The sequence below is a fragment of the Azolla caroliniana genome, unplaced genomic scaffold (genome assembly GCF_043228905.1).
Source record: "Azolla caroliniana isolate FFs.n. ecotype wild unplaced genomic scaffold, voAzoCaro1.0.p SCAF_21, whole genome shotgun sequence".
In the NCBI taxonomy this organism is placed as follows: Eukaryota; Viridiplantae; Streptophyta; class Polypodiopsida; order Salviniales; family Salviniaceae; genus Azolla; species Azolla caroliniana.
Genome location: NW_028230456.1, coordinates 412,283 through 430,398, shown reverse-complemented (window position 1 = coordinate 430,398; position 18,116 = coordinate 412,283). Strand labels below are relative to the sequence as shown.

The 18,116-nt window shown below is 37.8% G+C and overlaps 2 protein-coding genes and 1 long non-coding RNA gene across 5 annotated transcripts; all 3 read left to right on the top strand.

Annotated features, from left to right (window-relative positions):
* The first annotated feature begins 592 nt into the window (after positions 1–592).
* Positions 593–1,981, top strand: LOC147850142 (uncharacterized). The gene is made up of 2 exons (XM_087336519.1): positions 593–1,151; positions 1,541–1,981. The coding sequence occupies exons 1-2, from the start codon at positions 800–802 to the stop codon at positions 1,630–1,632; spliced, it is 444 nt and encodes a 147-aa protein (XP_087192645.1). The 5' UTR covers positions 593–799; the 3' UTR covers positions 1,633–1,981.
* A 1,542-nt stretch (positions 1,982–3,523) lies between these two features.
* Positions 3,524–11,274, top strand: LOC147850141 (uncharacterized). 3 transcript variants are annotated; one of them, XR_015531660.1, is made up of 4 exons: positions 3,524–3,771; positions 9,459–9,524; positions 9,921–10,045; positions 11,071–11,274. It is a non-coding gene; the product is annotated as an uncharacterized LOC147850141 (long non-coding RNA). The 3 variants fall into 3 exon arrangements; XR_015531659.1 differs by lacking the exon at positions 11,071–11,274 and having other exon boundaries at positions 3,526–3,771; positions 9,895–10,284; XR_015531658.1 differs by lacking the exon at positions 11,071–11,274 and having other exon boundaries at positions 3,527–3,771; positions 9,921–10,284.
* Positions 11,275–14,662: 3,388 nt separating this feature from the next.
* LOC147850140 (uncharacterized) lies at positions 14,663–17,017 on the top strand. Its single transcript, XM_087336621.1, has one exon. The coding sequence runs from the start codon at positions 14,751–14,753 to the stop codon at positions 16,995–16,997; it is 2,247 nt and encodes a 748-aa protein (XP_087192747.1). The 5' UTR covers positions 14,663–14,750; the 3' UTR covers positions 16,998–17,017.
* The last annotated feature ends 1,099 nt before the right edge of the window (positions 17,018–18,116 follow it).

Here is an 18,116-nt window from a genome sequence, read left to right as displayed (position 1 = left end):
AATTGCCCAATAAAACTCAAATAGTATGTAAATCTAGATGAAACGTAAGGCAACCTAGATCCCTGTAGTAAAATTAAACTCACAATTCATATTTATTTAAATGGAAATACAAACATCATCATTGGAACTTACATAAATATTAAAGAGTCCAAGAGAATGGTTAGAGCAAGCATTGAAATTCCAATAACTTGTTTGATGTAATTATTGTTTGTTTGTGGAAATAAAAAACCCACGATCAATTCATTTGTCTCTTCAATTCTATGTTTGATTTCTTGGTTATGAGATGATGATTGTACGGCATACCGTATTAACATGAATTCAATTCTTGAAGTACGCATTACCCATAGAAATCTCAATTAAATCATAGCTTGGTCGAGCATCATTAAGTGAGACATGCAAGGAATTTCCAAATCCAAATTACATGAAGTTGGTCATATGTCAAACAAAAGAAAACGTGCAATTAAACCCAATACATGATTAAATGTCTAGACACGCGTCCGCAATCAATGCCTAATAAACGTTTGACTATGAAACGCTATAAAATGATATCGAGTTGTGGATCAAGAAACATTATACTTGGAATAGTTTGCAACAAGAACCATACTCTTATGTTGTAGGAAACATACTCTCAAGTTGTCGTAGCAATAACCACCTAGGAATAACACTTAAGAGACTAATAAACCTCAACATCTCTCATATTCTTGCGTAAATTGTCGTGACAAGATCATATCCACCGTGTAATAATAATATATCCATGCATAGAGTGACAAAGTTATAAAAGCTAGAAATCTGAGTGAGGATGTCAACAAATCATGCAAATCTCATATACAATGCTAGACAACACCAACAACCTGGCTCTCCTTGGTTCCGCCCTGACCCAAGTCGTGCCATCGTCGAGTTTGTTATCATGTTAGGTGCAATCACTATTATGGGTATTATTGTGAAGGTCGTAGGTCGACGTTGTGGTGGAGGAAACATAGCCAATGGATCTCACATATATGACGTCAAAGAATGGTTTGACAAACGACATGGAAGATGCTTAGATGAGGATGTTGAGGAACCATTGACCCAATCACCAATCTCCCCAATACCACCTCCTACAACTACTATACATATAACTTTACAACATCTACCTGTTAGCTATATCTCAGGTAATCTAGTGAGAATATTTATATGACTCGTATTGAATATTTACAAGGTTAATCTATTGAAAACAACACATCGAGAACATCATTTGGAAATAATCAAAATATTGTAACATATCATTTGAGCATGCTTAAATTGAGAAGAATGATACTTAACACGTTTTTGATACTTAAACATCATAAAATTGATGTGAATGCAAATATCAAGCAATCTAAACACAATGATTAGGTTCATGGTTTCATTTAAAAAACAAAGCCATGTTTTTTATATTTTTTATACTAGTTATATTGTTAAATTTTATGAATACAAAATATTTGCGTTATATATATTAATATTGATTAGAGAGAGATGTTACTTATTTTATCCCTAATACCTTAATCATGTGTGTAATTAGGTGGCCCTCTTGTTGGTCCAGGAGTCTCAAACATCTACCATAAGCAAATGTGTCCATATTCTGCTCTATATTGTCGATGCCAAGATTATTGAGCATATCACATGTAGTTCTTGACACGTGGCAATCAACCACCTTCTATCATCTTGATTCTCACATCTCTTGAAATTCCACGAGGGGGACAAAAAGAAGAATGAAAAGCGATGCATACACATAGAGTTGAGGATGAAAATCCCTTGGACATCAATTGTTGAGATACTTCAATGGCATATGAATGGTGGAGAATTGGGAGATGTAAAAACACATCCTCATCCACTTTTTTTATTTGTGATAAATTGTGCCAAACTATTCATCCCAATGGGGAGAACAATATATTTAATTATGTAACAATAGAATTTGTCATTCTATTCATTTCTAAATGAAACGCGAAAAAAATTTCACTCACTATATAACATAGCAGGTTTTTTTTTATGAATCAAATTTGGAAACGATATAGCACCTAAGATATGATTGTGTTTTGAGTGATGTCTACAATAATTTGAATCCAAATATATATTTGAATATGGCGGGGGGTTGGCCGCTTGTTGCAATTGTGCCAGGTGCAAGGCTCGATCAAGTGGGGAAATATATGTTGGCTATCATGGCAGGCCGCAATTAGCAAATACGAGCATCAGGAGGAGGGGATGTCTTTGGTGATAAAAGCACAAGAGGTCTTTTTCTCCTCCAATGGCAATGTCCACTCCACTCCTCTTAATGACAAATCTCAAGAGGTGTTGGAATTGGTTAGCCCAAGAACTCTTTGGATTCTATGGAAACAACGATGTAGGCGAGTCTTCTCCAACCAAACCGCACATCCAACAAGGTTACTGCAAGAGACATGAAGTGAAATTGTAGCCACTTTGAAGAGCCAATATGATGGCCTTAAGGGCGGCTCCGAGGGAGTTGAAAGACAACTAATAGCCTTCATCCAACAATGGTCGTTCTCTCCCTTTCTTGAGTTAGTGGCCATCCACATAAGATGGAACTATCGTGCCCCTTCAGGGATTTGTACATAATCGTATCATTTGTAAAATTTTATAACTAATGGAAGGAGTTTTTTTTTTGGAAAAATAAAATAAAATTTTGTGCAAGCCGGAAAAGATTACATTGACACATGAAAAGACACAAGCAAAACAAGGCGAAACAATTAACCATTTTCTAAGGAAAATCTTGTTGTCGAAATTTGAAATCTACGAAAAATACCACATGAGCATTAATTAACTTCAATAAACAATTAACAATATGCACACAAAACGTTAACCATCCAATCAAGCATCTAGTTAAACGCTCACAAACTCCAGTCAAGACAAAATAAAATCCTACTAATTGATAATTACCTTCGACATAGTCCAAATCACCCCACCTCACAATATTGGCCACATCCAATCAACTGTGAACCATTTGATGGTCTTTAGATAATTTCCAAAAGAACGGCTGCATGGTTGGTGCTTTATGATCGTTCCTTGTGGAACTTCATAAGGATAGTGTCCCTTCACATTCATAGGAACAAGAGTAAGGGCATCATTTGGACTCAACTCCCTTGCATACCGCGTACCACGTACCATATGCCCCATAACCCACTCAAGCACAAAAAGAGGAAGGATATGTATGGGAGACAAACGAGCTCGCTACAAGGAAAAACCCAATGGAGAAAGCTGAAGAAGTGAAGTGTAGGAGACGGACGCTCCTTGAGACCATGTGGGAGAACATGGCACCCTGAGCAAAGGGCGACAAGAGTCCCTCATCTTTCAAAGGAGAGACATGATTCAAGACTTGTGAAACAAGATAATGGAGAGAAGAATGTGAGTAATGACAAATGAGTGGAAAATGCGGACTTTGGTAATTCATGATATACCCCTAGTTTCTCTCGAGTTGGTGGAGAGGGGTATTTTGAGAAATATATACTCTCTCTCTTTCTCCGAAGTAGACAGAAGAAATGAATGAATACAGAAGAAGCAAAAACAGAAGAAGCAAGCGACAGAGAGGAGAAGAAGACTGTCGCCGGGTAAGGAAACAGAAGAGAAAGAGAGAAGAGAAAGAGAAGAAGGAGAAGGAGAAGAGAAATGGAATGACTTCTCTTGGCATCAGCGAGGTTGACATCTCTCGATGATTCTGCTGATGAGTTGTCCTCTATGTCTGCTGAACACCTTATACGCGGTAGGCGCCTGAACGATCAGGAAATCAGAATTTTAAAGGTAAGACCTTGAACACTTCACATCACACCACAACACGAGATGGCATGATTCAACACAACAACACACGTTTCTTAGACTTTTTTGTTGCTTCCTGTTTCCATGTAAAGTTATGTTTGTTTTGTTTAACCTTGTAAATGGAGATATAGTTCTCAAAGTAAACACAAATGATGCAGTGCAAAATTAGAGTTTCTTGTTGATAATGTTCGTCTCCTTTTACTTGGAATATTTGAATGTAATGGATTTATCTTTTCATTCACCTTCCAAAGAAAATCAGTGTTTTCTAGGGCAACACAGTATTAAGGATTATTTAGAAGTGATTAGCATTTTCTGATTTCTCATCTCATTTTTGATAATGCATTTCTTTTCTTCCATGTTCAAAAGCTTGGATTCATGTGAAATACCCCATGGCAGTTTCTGTTTTTTGCCGCGTAAATAGAATAATGGCGAGGTTTCCTCTACAATCTTTGTCGGCCTTCTTTCTCATCTGTGATGATAGTTTCTATTATTTCACCTTACGATGGTTGTTATAGTTGGAAACCATGTGATCTGTTGCTGCATATCGAGAAATGATTACTTTACTTATATGCTTTTCTGATAATGTATTTCTCATCTTTCTCATTGGAAAAGTTCTTCTAACTTTGAAATGCTGAATCTTTGTTGATGATATATGCTGTGAAGTGTTTTGGTGTTGCCTTTAGATGCAATGTTTCTCTGATTTATGTCTCATTTATGATGATGCATGTCTCTTTTTTCACCATCAGAAATATTTGATCTCGTTGATTTGGCTGGTGATTTTTTACCATATACTTTAAAGTGATTTGGTTTTCTTTGAGTGTTGAATTTTTTCTCTGATTTCCATGGCAAACGGGGAGTCATGGTAAACTAGAGTGGCATTTTGATAAGTGATCTAGATGATTAGTGTTGCTTGAAACTTAACGAAGATTTGGTGATGATGAAATACAATTTGCCTTATGAAATCATAAAAAGGTGCTATTTTGACATTCTACAAATTTGCTCAAGTCAAGTGGCACGAGAGGAATTATAGGAAACTAGAGGGTTAGTTTGATAAGTTTCCTCTTTGTTTGGTACCATTCTATTCCAAAGCTCAATTTGTGGTACTATATCACAAGGTCTACTTTCTTTTATGGTTGACTTTCTTGTGTAATTAATCTTTAATTAACCAAATCATCCATAAGCAAGTGTTCTTTTCTATGACTTGCTTGCCCAATTGCTCCTTTGTTTTGACTCTTAGCCCATCCACTTACCTTTTGCTCCATGATAGTGCTAAACAATTTAGCCATAGTTGAGCTCAACATGATTGTGCTAGTTTAATACTTTATTCTTATTGCTTGAATATTGACTTAGTTCAAATAATGAGCCTAAACCAATTATTAGGCAAACCTTATTTAATAGCTTGATCTATAATAATCATTATCAATGATGTGGCCTTGTCTATTTTAAGAGCTCACTTGTAATAAGAGTTATATATGCAACTTTGCCATTAGCTTCTTCGTTTTTTGTTTTCTTATTGAGATGTCTAATATCAATGTGCATATTACACGGTGTTTTAATGTTCTTAACTATAGGAGCCACTCCTCATGCATATAAAGCTTTTGTCCATATTGTAGCATCTCTTCATTTCTAAATTTACCTATATTGCTTACCTTGGAATTCCCATGGTAGTTTGGGTTGGAGCTTAAACAATATTTTCTTGAATTTGGAAATATTGTTTCTTTTTTTCTTGTCACTACGTTTCTAAATTGGTACTATGCCATGGACCTTTCATTTTCTTCTTTTGCCAACTTTGCCATTAGCTTCTTCGTTTTTTGTTTTCTTATTGAGATGTCTAATATCAATGTGCATATTACACGGTGTTTTAATGTTCTTAACTATAGGAGCCACTCCTCATGCATATAAAGCTTTTGTCCATATTGTAGCATCTCTTCATTTCTAAATTTACCTATATTGCTTACCTTGGAATTCCCATGGTAGTTTGGGTTGGAGCTTAAACAATATTTTCTTGCATTTGGAAATATTGTTTCTTTTTTTCTCGTCACTACGTTTCTAAATTGGTACTATGCCATGGACCTTTCATTTTCTTCTTTTGCCAACTTAAATAATTTGAGATACATCTTGCATTCCTCATCAAACTAAGAAGTACATGGGAAACTTGATATATGCATATGGAAGTATTGAGATCCTATGTTAAAGATGGCATCTTTCAAATGTTGCCATTTTTCTCTAAGCTTGTTTCTTAGAGAGATCTTTAACATATGGTTCTCAACATCCATTGCATATATCCTACCTTTTTGTAATGTCTCCCCTTTTTCATTCCATTGCATTTGTTCAGGAAATGTGAGTTTGTTAAGGTTTGAGAGCTTTGCAAATAATTCTCAACATCCTTTGTATATATCCTAACTTTTTTGTAATTACTATCCTTTGCCACTCCATTGCATTTGTTAATGGAATGTGAGATTGTTAACCGGAGAGCTTCGACAAATGCTTCTCAACATCCTTTGCATGCATCCTAACTTTTTGTGATTACCTTCTTTTTCACTCCATTGCATTCTTGATGGAATGTGAGATTGTTAATGCACAATTACAAGGGCTTTTGGTTTTGAGTTAGAATAAAGAGAACAAATTTTATAAACACATTTGCCAAGGATAGATCACATACCTTCATTAATGCGCAATCTAGGACATTTCCTTGACCTCAAGCTAGTAAACATGTGAGTATATTTGTGAAAGGAAAATCATTTATGCTACTTAAGACAATCAAGTTTGTACAATCAAGCATATATATGAGAATCCTTTGCAATACAAACCTTTGGGTGACGAAATAATCAAGTATTTATTATATTTTCTTCAAATGTCTCCATATTTTGATACTTTTTAAATTTAGCATTGAAATTGATCATAATCAATATCTTTACAAAAGTATATGTCAACTCAAGTTTATGAATGGATCATTCGCATTCCAACCCAAATCTACCTTTATGGTGATATAAAGCTTCTCATACTATCTCTCAATTTCCTATATTCTCTTTTCGAGTGAGCGTATATTGATTTTATAAGGTAACCAACTATCTTTGGTCTACATTTTGGCACATGCTCATAAGTTTCAACCAAAACTACAACATCAATATGTTGAGCTACATCACTTGTTCCTAACTTTGGATATTGTCTAGTAGTCCAAAACATGATTTTCAAACTTGAGGCACTTGTAGTGCAGTGCAATGCATCATCCCTTGGTACACATTTTGAATTCCTTTGTAGGTGCATATGCTTGTTTGCTACTTTCTTGTTTGTATCGAAAGATCCGATCAAACTTCAAAAGAGAGTAAGTAACATAGAAGGCAAGCATATGGGCTTAAGAAAGGAATTCAAAATGAATAACATGTGATGATATATGGGACTACACATACCTCAAGTATGGGAAGCATGTTTTGGACCTCTAGATGATATCTATGGCATAATGGATTGGGACAAAGTGATGCAGCTCAGTGCATGGTTATGTTTTTGGTTGAAACTTAGAAGCATAAGGAAAAAGACATACATAAAATAGATGGTCACCTTATAAAAGCGATATGCCCTAACTCCAAAGGGAATATTGAACGTACAAGGGTAGCATGTATGTATAATGAGAGCTTAGATAATTTTATAAAACTATGTAAATGCGATGATTAGAATCGATACTTGTGGACAAAGGTTAATTTAGGGAAAGAGGAGCTCTATATAGTTGTTTGTAAAATCAGTCATAAAGAGTCAAACCAGTATAGTAGATTTGGGTTGGAATAATATGATCATTTCATAGACTTAGTTCAAGATATACTTATCTTAAGAAGCTTTGTCGAGTGTTGATTATAGGAGATTTTAATGCGAGTTTTGGAAAAAAAAACAAAATATGGAGTCATTAGAAGACAATGTAATGGATACTTGTCCATTTCGTGACTCAAAGAAGTGTAAATTATGAAACGATTCTTATTCGTATGGTTGATGACACGAACTTGATTGTCTTAAATGTTATAAATGATTTACCTTTCACAAATTTCTTGCATGGTACTGGCTTGAGGTGGAGGAAGTGTGGTAAATTGTGCATAAATGAAGGGATGTGATCTCTTACCGTTGAGAACATTGAAACACATTGTAGTATGTGCATTGATATAAGAGATGTCAATAAGGGAACAAAAAGATAGCTAATGGAAGAGTTGCATATGTAACTCTTATTACAAGTGAGCTCTTAAAAGGGACAAGGCCACATACTTGTCATTGATAATGATCATTATAGATCAAGCTATTAAACAAGGTTTGTCGAATGATTGGCTCAGGCTCAAGAAAAAGAAGAAGAAGTCAATATCAAAGTAAGAGATATGAATCAAGTTTCACATTATGGCATAATCATGCTGAGCTCAACTATGGCTAAATTGTATAGTACTATCATGGAGCAGAAGATAAGTGCATTGGCTGATAGTAGAAACAAAGGAGCAATTGGGCAAGCAGGTTTTAGACAAGAAGATTCTCTTATGAATCATTTGGTTAATTTTAGAGTAGCTATGGACGAAAGTTGACTACAATGAAAAAACATCTTGTTGCTATTTTATTGATTTGAAAAAGAGCTTGTGATACAATATCACAAAGTGAGATATGGAATTAAATGGTGGAAATGGACATGCCATCAGAGTTTCAAGTTGCTATTGCTAACTAAAACTGACAATGGATCTTAGAATATTTAGTAATGTGGGGGTTAAGGAAGGATATGTACCACCACTTACACTCTTTGCTTTAGGGATTGATAATGGGAACATTAAAAAAGAAGAAGGATTAGATGCCCCAAAACTTATGCAACTAGTTATGTTATTGCTTTTATATGCAAATGAAATGGTTATATTTACATATGATGTTATTGCCATGCAAAGTCTACTAGGAGTGGACTAATTGTAAACAGGGAAAAACAAAAGTGGTGATAGTGTGACATGAGCTCGTTGCTACCCTTTTCGTAAATAGTCATCTGGCTAGGTATTTGACATCAAAAAATGGTTCGAAATATGAAGTGTGGAAGATCTCGTAGAGCTTTCAAGTGATGTTAACATGTAGTTATTGTAGAAAGGTTAATGGAACCGCGAAGAAAGAAGTGGGAAGATGCTAACATGACAAAACTAGAATTTTACATTGTAAACATCAAATTTGAGTATTGGGTTCGGTATTAAGGCAAAAATAACTATCGATCGTATTCAACCTTATCTCATTGCCAACACGAGTGTTAATCTTGTAGAGCCTTCATATTTCTTCGTACTTGATCACACAAGCTAGGTATTGGAGTTGCATTATGGCATCAAAATGTGTCAAATATAAAGGCATGTAAGGTATGTGTGAAGGCTTAGTAGAGGATGAATGTCACTTGATTTTTACATAGTGAGCATATGATGATATATCAAGAGGGGATGCCAACTTGAGTGTGATACTTCAGACACTGCCTAGAAGGTTGAGCTCGTATGTGATGCCTTATTCACACATTTCCCTTCTTAGGAAAACTTGTGCACTCACATCCATGGGTCAACATTGGCCTTATTATGGACGCTAAAGAGATATCTATGTTTCTATGTATCTTGTTTGAATAAACTTTAGAGCTATCTACTAAGCACTGGATCAATGCTATTTCATATAATAAATTCTATGGTTGCTTGTAGGTTATGCATGAGGGTATAATCCAGGTTCAAGCGAAAAAAAGGACCAGCCTAAATTACTATGCATGAGTACTATTTTTCACATTTTTGTGAATGTATATTCTTTCTAAGGTGATCATTCTCTTCTATAAGCTTATGTCATAAGCACATATATTTTGTTGATTCAATGAAGACAAGAAAGAACGCATGTGGCTTGAATCAAAATGGTTCGTTTACTACCTGGTCATGTTTTTGTACTATTCAGATTTTTTCAACCACCTTTGTTAATTGGATGTGTTCTGAAGCTAATATCCTCTAAATTTGAACGTAGAATGCATTATGAAGACTTTTTGTCATATAGGGTTAAAATCTAGCTATTTTTTAACATTTATCAGCCAAAATTAGACTTTTTCCAACTGCTACTACAATATGTAAGTATTGCCGAATTTTGTGTTGCCAGGGCTTATAATTTATTTTGAGTGACAGATTGATTTAATGCATTTGAACACATGCCCTCGTTTCCTTCCTGTTGGGAGCAACCATATAGACCCAGCGATCAAGACTTTGATATCAAGGCAGTTGTAAAAGGTGTGTCTGCAAAATTAATGAAGGTAATATTGCCACTCATGAAGAAATATTAATGGGTGAAAGAAAAGGCACAATCTTTGTACATAACATCATACAAAGTAGGATATTTCATGATAAATGACTTGTCAAAAGGAAACAGATATAAAGAGCCACACGTAAAAATAATTCACACTATTTTATGAAAGTGGTCACTGTGGTGGTATGATTGATTGGGGTATAAGAGCTCAGATGGAAAATGGGCCCTTCGCTATGCGTCCTTATCGTCGTCATCTCTATTTCATGCTGAAAGTGTAAGACAGTATCAACTCCTAATAACAATTTTTGGCCTTGCCTCATGACGGGTGTTCCATCACCTTAAACCTCCTCTCCTCTTTGCTCTTACTCCCTTCTGGTCACCTGCAATTTCTTCATTTTCTTTCTGTCGTAGCTCACCTGCACATTATTTGCAATTTGAAAGTGATGTATTGACTCATGACGTTCATACTTTGTGATAATGTTCTTCAGCGGCATGCTCACCCTGGAGATTCACATATTTTAAAGGTCAAGTTCAAGCACTTACGCTCACAACATTTTCTTTGTAAAATCGTTTTGCTTCATATGGCTAGAAGCATAATGTGGCAAACATTAGATATATGCAAGCCAATTGTGCAATGTTTTTATCAAGCTGCTGTTTGGAAAGTCAGTTATTTGTCTAGCTCAGGCTCTATATTCACACAATTCTCCTCATAGGAAGAAAGAGAATCGTAATTGTCAACATACAAGATGGTTAATGATGATTGTTCGAATGCGTGATAGTTGTCGAATTCTTACACTGACAAATGACAAATTTTCACTGGATAAAGGTTACAACAATCTACTTGAGAGAGTTGGTGGCAAATCCAAAAGATGGACTTGTTTGCTTAGTGCAGGGGTTGTATATTGATCTTCATGCTTGACCAAAAGAATGCCGGTTAAAATTCCTCTAGAAGTTGGTTGTCATATGTTGATTTTGACAAAATGCAGCTCAAATGTCAACAACATATTTTATTATAAAAATATTTTTTGGCAGACTTTTACATTCAACAAATTTCCATATTACAGATGGGGTAGCTTTGTTTAACTAATTGAGGTGTGTTTGGATATTCATACGATAATGAGGCACTGCCACTCTCCATCATGCTTGTTTGTGAGCTTAGTTACCACAAAATAGATTGTGAGATTATTTGTTTTGGTTGTGCTGAACACGTTCTTGAAGTCAAGCAAACTCAAGGTTTAGGGATGAATTTCTTTTGTAAGTTGGGCTATGTGCCATGTCTAGTTTGAAGTTTTGTTTGTCTAGAAGTTTGATTACATACTATGCTTTTTTCACCTTTTGTAAACCATGTTTCATCTGTATTTGTGCAAGTTTTGATGATGATGACATTAAATGATCGAAGTAATATGTGGCAAAGCTCTGATTGTTACCATTATATGTACATACATACATATATGAATTTCAATAACAAGATGCCATGATGTATAAGCAATAATTTGTCACTTCTAAGTTTTCTCATATGATGTATAACACAATCATTTCTTATTGGTCTTTGATGCCTAATCTCTTGTTATCGTGAAAGCAAAGTTGTATGGTGTGAGGCCCATTACGATTATGACATCTTGGGTCTTAGACAACTTTATGAAAATAAGATGGTAAACATTGTGCCTTATACATGAAGTCATACATAATATTCAAAGTGGGGATTTCAGAAGACCAGATTTGGCCACCATACATTTTATAGCTTTTGTAGGAGAATCTTTAGTACTTGTGGGCCGTATGGCCTAAGCAAGGAGTGCGAGTGTATAACCTTTGGCGGTTGGATAGTTAGGGTAAATAGTATGGTACCTAAAGAATAGTATAAAAGAGAGTAGTAGGGGAGGAGAAGAGAGAGAGAGAGAATTCAAATTTCAATTTATGTAAGAAAAGGTCTTTTGGCAAACATGTTTCGCTCTATATGAGCTCATCAGTGCTAAAGACCATATACAAAAAATGTGAGAGGCTTATATAGGGGAAGATGTAAGAAGAGTGAAGGGGAGTGGTGGGGATGGATGAGAGGGGATTTGAATGTGTATAAAGGAGGATGTGGGAGTTAGGGAGGTAGTGAATGTAGAGAGGGATAGCTTAATGAGTTTGATGGTAAGGGATGATTTGGGGATCTATTATATTTAGTTCTAGTAGAATGATAGCAATAGTAAGTGTGATGTTTTAATGGGGATTTGGGGATCTAATATATTTAGTTTTGACTAGATAAGAATAGAGTGATTTGGACTTGGTCCAACATATGAAGGGCTTAGGAATGTTTTTTAGTTGGGGATCTAGGCTAAGGTCGGCGTGTAAGTCTTTTAAAAACGAGTGGATACCTAATTTAGGGGAGTTTTTAGAGTACCTAAGCTTGAATATGGTAGGTGTAAGGGAAGATTTGTTTTTATGCTTATGGATGAGAGTATTCCTAAGGGAGAAAGGATGTTTATTAAAGGCTTTAAGGATGAAATTTGGTGGGTAACCTCGGCTAATGAGTCTAAGGAAGAAACGCTTTTTCATTTCTAGGTACCCTATAGGTGTGCTTTCTCTAACTAGGTAGCGTTTTAATTCGTTCGAAATAAAATTTTGTTTGACGTGTATGGGATGGTCTGAGGAGAAGGGAAGATATTGATAGGAATTTAATGGTTTTTGGAAACAATTGAACGAGAACTTAGAGTTCTCTAGATTGATCCAAATATCCAAGAAAGGGAACTTAGTGGGGGATGTATGGATCGTAAGTTTAATAGAGTTATTGGTCATAAGGCTATAGATACTGAGGTAGTCTAAGAGTTGGGGTTTCGTACCTGTCCAAACCCTGAATGCATCATCTATGTACCTAGTAAAATAGAAGAGATGGGGTGTGGTTTGTGAGTTTTCTAGGTGTGATAAGAAAAGGCATGCATAGACAACTGAGAAGTTGCTACCCATGGCCGTTCCTTTGATTTGTTGGTATACTTGATTATCGAAGGTTAGATAGTGATACTCTAGGGTTAGAGCGCTAAGGGTATAGATAAGATTGGTCTTGGCTAAGGAAAAATGGGGAGAGATGATATGGCAAAGTGCTTTGAGTCCTAACTTAGGGGGGATGCTAGGATAAAGGGATTCTACATCAAAAGAGAAGATGAAACTGTTAGGAGGGGGGGTTAGTTGTTCTAGTTTTTGGATGAGTGAGTGTGAGTCTTTTAGGTATTGTTTTTGGAGTACTAGGATGGGTAATAGTTGAAAATGTAGCCATTTCGAGGTTTGCTCGAATATCGAGTTATTATAAGAACAGATGGGTCTAAAGCTAATGGGTGTTTTATGGAGTTTAGGGAGAAAGTAAATATTAGATACTTGATATCCCTTTACAGGTTTATGGAGTATGTAATTAGCTTCGATAAAGGAAAGTGTCCCTAGATTTTTTTTGCACTATACTATTTAGGCTATATAAGAGTTCTTCTAATGGAAAATGGGTTACTTTTCTATAGGTGGTGGTATCCAAGAGGTGGTTTATAGCTTTTTCATAATAGGTATGTTTGTCTAGAACACATACTCCCATGTTCTTATCAGCCGGAAGAACGATAATTTGGTTGTTTTTCCTAAGGCTCTTAAGGGTTGTGCGAAGGTGAAATGGTGTCCTAACGGGTTTGGGTTTAGGTTGTTGGAGTTTAGACAAAAGGAGGGTTTCATGTTTTTTTATAATATTTTCAAGAGGGGGATATTGAGATGGTGGATTCCAGTTAGGATTTGGTAGTTTAAATGGATTAAGGGGGGGTGAGTCCATGTCTCTAAAGAAATGTTTTAAACGTAAAGATCTACTTAAACTAGCAAATTCTTTAATGATAGTATTAGTGGAAGGTAGAGAGGATGGTTGAATGTATTTGAGTCTTAAGCTTAGCAATTGTGTTTCATTATTTGTGAGGGGGTGTTTAGATAAATTGTGAATTTTACTTTCTATTCGAAGGGTAGCACTAAGTGGTTTCCAAAACTTTTTTCATGGTCTATTACTATTGGATTTTTTATGGCGTGGGCGGAAGGGGACTACTCTCTTTTATACTATTCTTTAGGTACCATACTATTTACCCTAACTATCCAACCGCCGAAGGTTATACGCTCACACTCCTTGCCTAGGCCATACGGCCCACAAGTACTAAAAATATTGGATTCCATTTTGCTATCTAGAATATAATTAGGGTAGAGGCTTTATTGGACAATTTAGCTTAGGTTAAAATAAGCATGTAACGATAATAAGCAGGCCCTTATTTCAATCTTTTTACTCGCAGATGAAAACAATCAATTACACAGAAGGCAGACAGAGGAATACATTCCGATATCGAATCCTGTATGTAAGTAAGACCTTTGGGAAATGGGGCGAATGAGGAATGTCTGTGCTCTGTGCTGCCAAATGTGGCGGTACCGCAGAGATGAAATCATGGAGCAAGAGAGCTAGAGGAAAAATGGTGTCTGTCTGTCTGTCTGTTTGATCTTTCTCTCTCTCTCTCTCTCTCTCTCTCTCTCTCTCTCTCTCTCTCTCTTCACGCAAGAAGAGCCAATGGAATATCTGATGTTCTTCTCTGGATCTTACGCAATTTAACTCAAATCCAATCCTATCCAAAGTCCATCTCTCTGTCTCTGTCTCTGTCTCAATACACACACACACACACACACACACACATTCATGTCCTCCTTACCGTCTTGCTTCCCGTTGTCGTATGGACTCCAGCTGCTCCGGCAGCACAAGCCGGAAGACCCTCGAGAATTTCCTGCAAACCCTAAAACAATGGCAAATCACCATCATCATGCTCTTCACAATGACCTTCCAACTCTTCCTCGTCTTCTCAGGATTCTTCCGTAAGCGCACCGCTCACCCCCTCTTCCACTCCCTCATCTGGATCTCCTTCATCGGTCTCGATGCCCTGTCTGCCTACGCCATCGGCCTCATGTTGGCCGGTGGCTGCGACCATGTCTTTTCGCTTTGGGCACCCATCCTCCTCTTCCATCTCGGGGCCTCAGATTCGATCAACGCCTACTCACCCTCTGACAATGAGCTATGGCAGAGACACAGCTTAAAGATGACGCTTGAGATCATCGGTGCGGCCTACATTCTCAGCAGGTCCGGGAATTGTACCAAATTCTTGGGCACAGCATCCTTGATATTCATCATCGGAGCGTTCAAGTATCTGGAGAGGGTCCACGCACTCTGGTGCGGAAGTGCCAACCAAGTCGTGAGGTGCTCACGCTCTGTTTACCGATTCATGGCCTTGGACCATGGCCATGGCTCTGAAATGGATGAGAACCATATCCATCGCCTGGTAGTGTCAGGTGAAGCTTCATGGTACAAGCAAAACAAGTTTCGTCCCAATTTCAACGCCGAGAACACATCTCTTGTGACATATGAGGATGTTGTGCAATGCAGGGAGCTTCGAAGGGCTGCGAGGTACATCAATGATGTGTGCCTCGCGTTCGCACTCTTCAAGATCTACCGCCGCCGCCTCACGAACCTCCGCATCCACCACAAAGACGAGGATTACGAGAAGGTGAAGAGGGTCTTCTTCCCGCGCGGACGGGGAGAACCCAGCCCCTTGAGAATCATGAAAGTAATCGATATGGAGTTGAGCTTCATCTTTGACGGGACTTTCACCAAGGGGGCGGCGGGGGGTTGGTTTCAAGGGATTGGGATTGCCACTCGAGGCTTGAGCATTCTCTTGCTCTTTGTATGTGCCGTCGATTTGCTAGCAGGGGATGTTGCTAAGATTGCTTGTGAAGGAGGATCAGATGGCTCGACATCTACCCCGAATGTTCGCTTTGCTGGTGCCATGACCATCTTGCTAGTGATTGTCTCCTTTGGAGTTGAATGCTTGCAAGCCTATAAGATGGTGAGATCTAACTGGACCCGAGTCTGGCTAGCTTGCTCCTACATCACCGAGAAGAGACGAGCGCTCTCGCGGAGGAATAATGATTGCCTAACCGCCTTCCATGAGTTCAATGTAAGGGTACTGAAAGGTGCCTTCTGGTATGTCGGCGACCCCTCGAAGCAGAAATGCTGGCATGAGAGGATCGGGCAACGCTCAGTGGTAGTCGATGGCATGGCTGCCTTGTCAGCACCATGGATGTGGAACTGGATGACGACGTTCGACATTCACCTTGTGATGGAAATGAGGAGGAAACGTAACGAGATCCTCTACATTGTAGATGTGAATGCAGGCGATATCCACTATCAATTGTTTGAGAAGATGGCACGGAAATTCGCAGACATCACCGTCGAGAATTTGGCCTCGAAAAGGGATGTGATTGCGAGGAGTGTAAGGTTCCCATTCGGAGGCCAGGGGTCACAAATCGGGCCCGAATTCTCGGCTTCGAGCGATTCTGGCCTTGAGGAGGCGGTGCTGAGCTGGCACTTAGCCACGAGCGTTTGCGAGATGGAACTCATCCTCTCGGGCCGTGGGTCAGCAGTTAGGATTGAAACGGAAGCAGTGAAGATGAGTGTTGCGCTATCGAGATATTGTCTCTATTTGCTAGTGGAGTCCACTGGGTTGACCCCAGCAGATCCCGACCTTTGCAAACCCCTCTATGATGGATTGGTGAGAAAACTAGGCGGTGCATTCAGGCGACATCCGCAGATGATAGAGATGACAATGGTGAGGGATTATGATATATCATCATTGATGGTGGCAGGGCGGGATGAAGATGCGGAAGAAGACGAGGCGGTGAATGGCATTCTGGTGTCGGGTATTGGGCTGGGCCGGCGGATCTTGGAGAAGTGGCCGGAATCGGAGAGAAGGTGGAGTCTTTTGATGGAAGTTTGGGTGGACATTATCATCTACATTGCCATCGCCGAGAATGCACACCCTCATGCTGAGCAACTGGCAAAGGGCGGCGAGCTGCTTAGCCATCTGTGGGTTTTGCTAGGACACTTGGGCTTTGGACAAAAGTCATGGATCTCTAAACCTCACAATTGACAAGTGACCTATTTCCATTTCCATTTCATTTCATTCATTCATTCTTTAGTTGCTCTTTTATGAGTACCCTAACCAGCCATAATTTTGGTAACACTAAACCCATTCACCTTATCGTTAGCACCCGAGTGAGGAAGTGGAACATGGGCACTGTCTTGCTTCGGTCGATCATGGTTCACTTCAGAAGACGATATCGGCAATCAACTTTATACTTACTAACTGCTAAAATGATTGGTCGATGCTTACTAACTTCTAAAATTTGAATGTATTAGCATCTAACTTCAACACACAATTGTGGAACCTGGGGTGATTGAAGTAACATTTTTTTCCCATTCTCATTGCTAGGTGTGAGATCCCTGGTATTATGAGTAGATATGGATTAGTCTAAACGTTTTAAAGTTTAGTTGCCATTTCCTTAATGTGAGAAGTGGTTTGCAAGTTTGTAAGTTGTTATGTCAATATATGAACTTTTGAAGCCATTTTATGGCCAACCAATTGATGTTCACATGCCTTGCCGGCTAGGCTCTCCAAATTCATTTCAGGCTTTACATCACTTTAATTTACCTACCCACAGGGAAGTATAATTATTCTTTGGTAATGTGCATGCATGAAATTTTGTTTGGAAAATGTACATGAGCTTTGACTCAAATCTCATCCCATAGCCTTTGTCTTGCAGCCAAATTGGGGGAGTATCACCTAAGAATGTGCCCCTAGGTGAAAATAGGAAGACAAAATGTTTATTACATGTAGCCCCTTTTCGAATCTAAATTCAATGCATACCATCCATGTTGCATGGTCTTGATTAAAGTCATTCGAGTGCTCTATCCACTTTTGGAATTTTATCGTGTGTCGAGCATATTTTCTAAATATATAAGTTATAACTATATATCTAAAGCAAGAAAACTTGCCAACACTAAAAAATGGCTTTATTAAATAAGAAAGTAAGCTATCATTTACGAGTCTAACCATAGCATAGCAATCATGTTCTCCAAGATAAATTAGATTGGGAAGAATATAATGACGACTTTGTTGCCCGAGAATTTTCAGGATTTGAATACATATATGTAATATCAATTGATATAGGTATCTTTCTTTCCATGTCTCTCTAGTTAGTCATAAAAA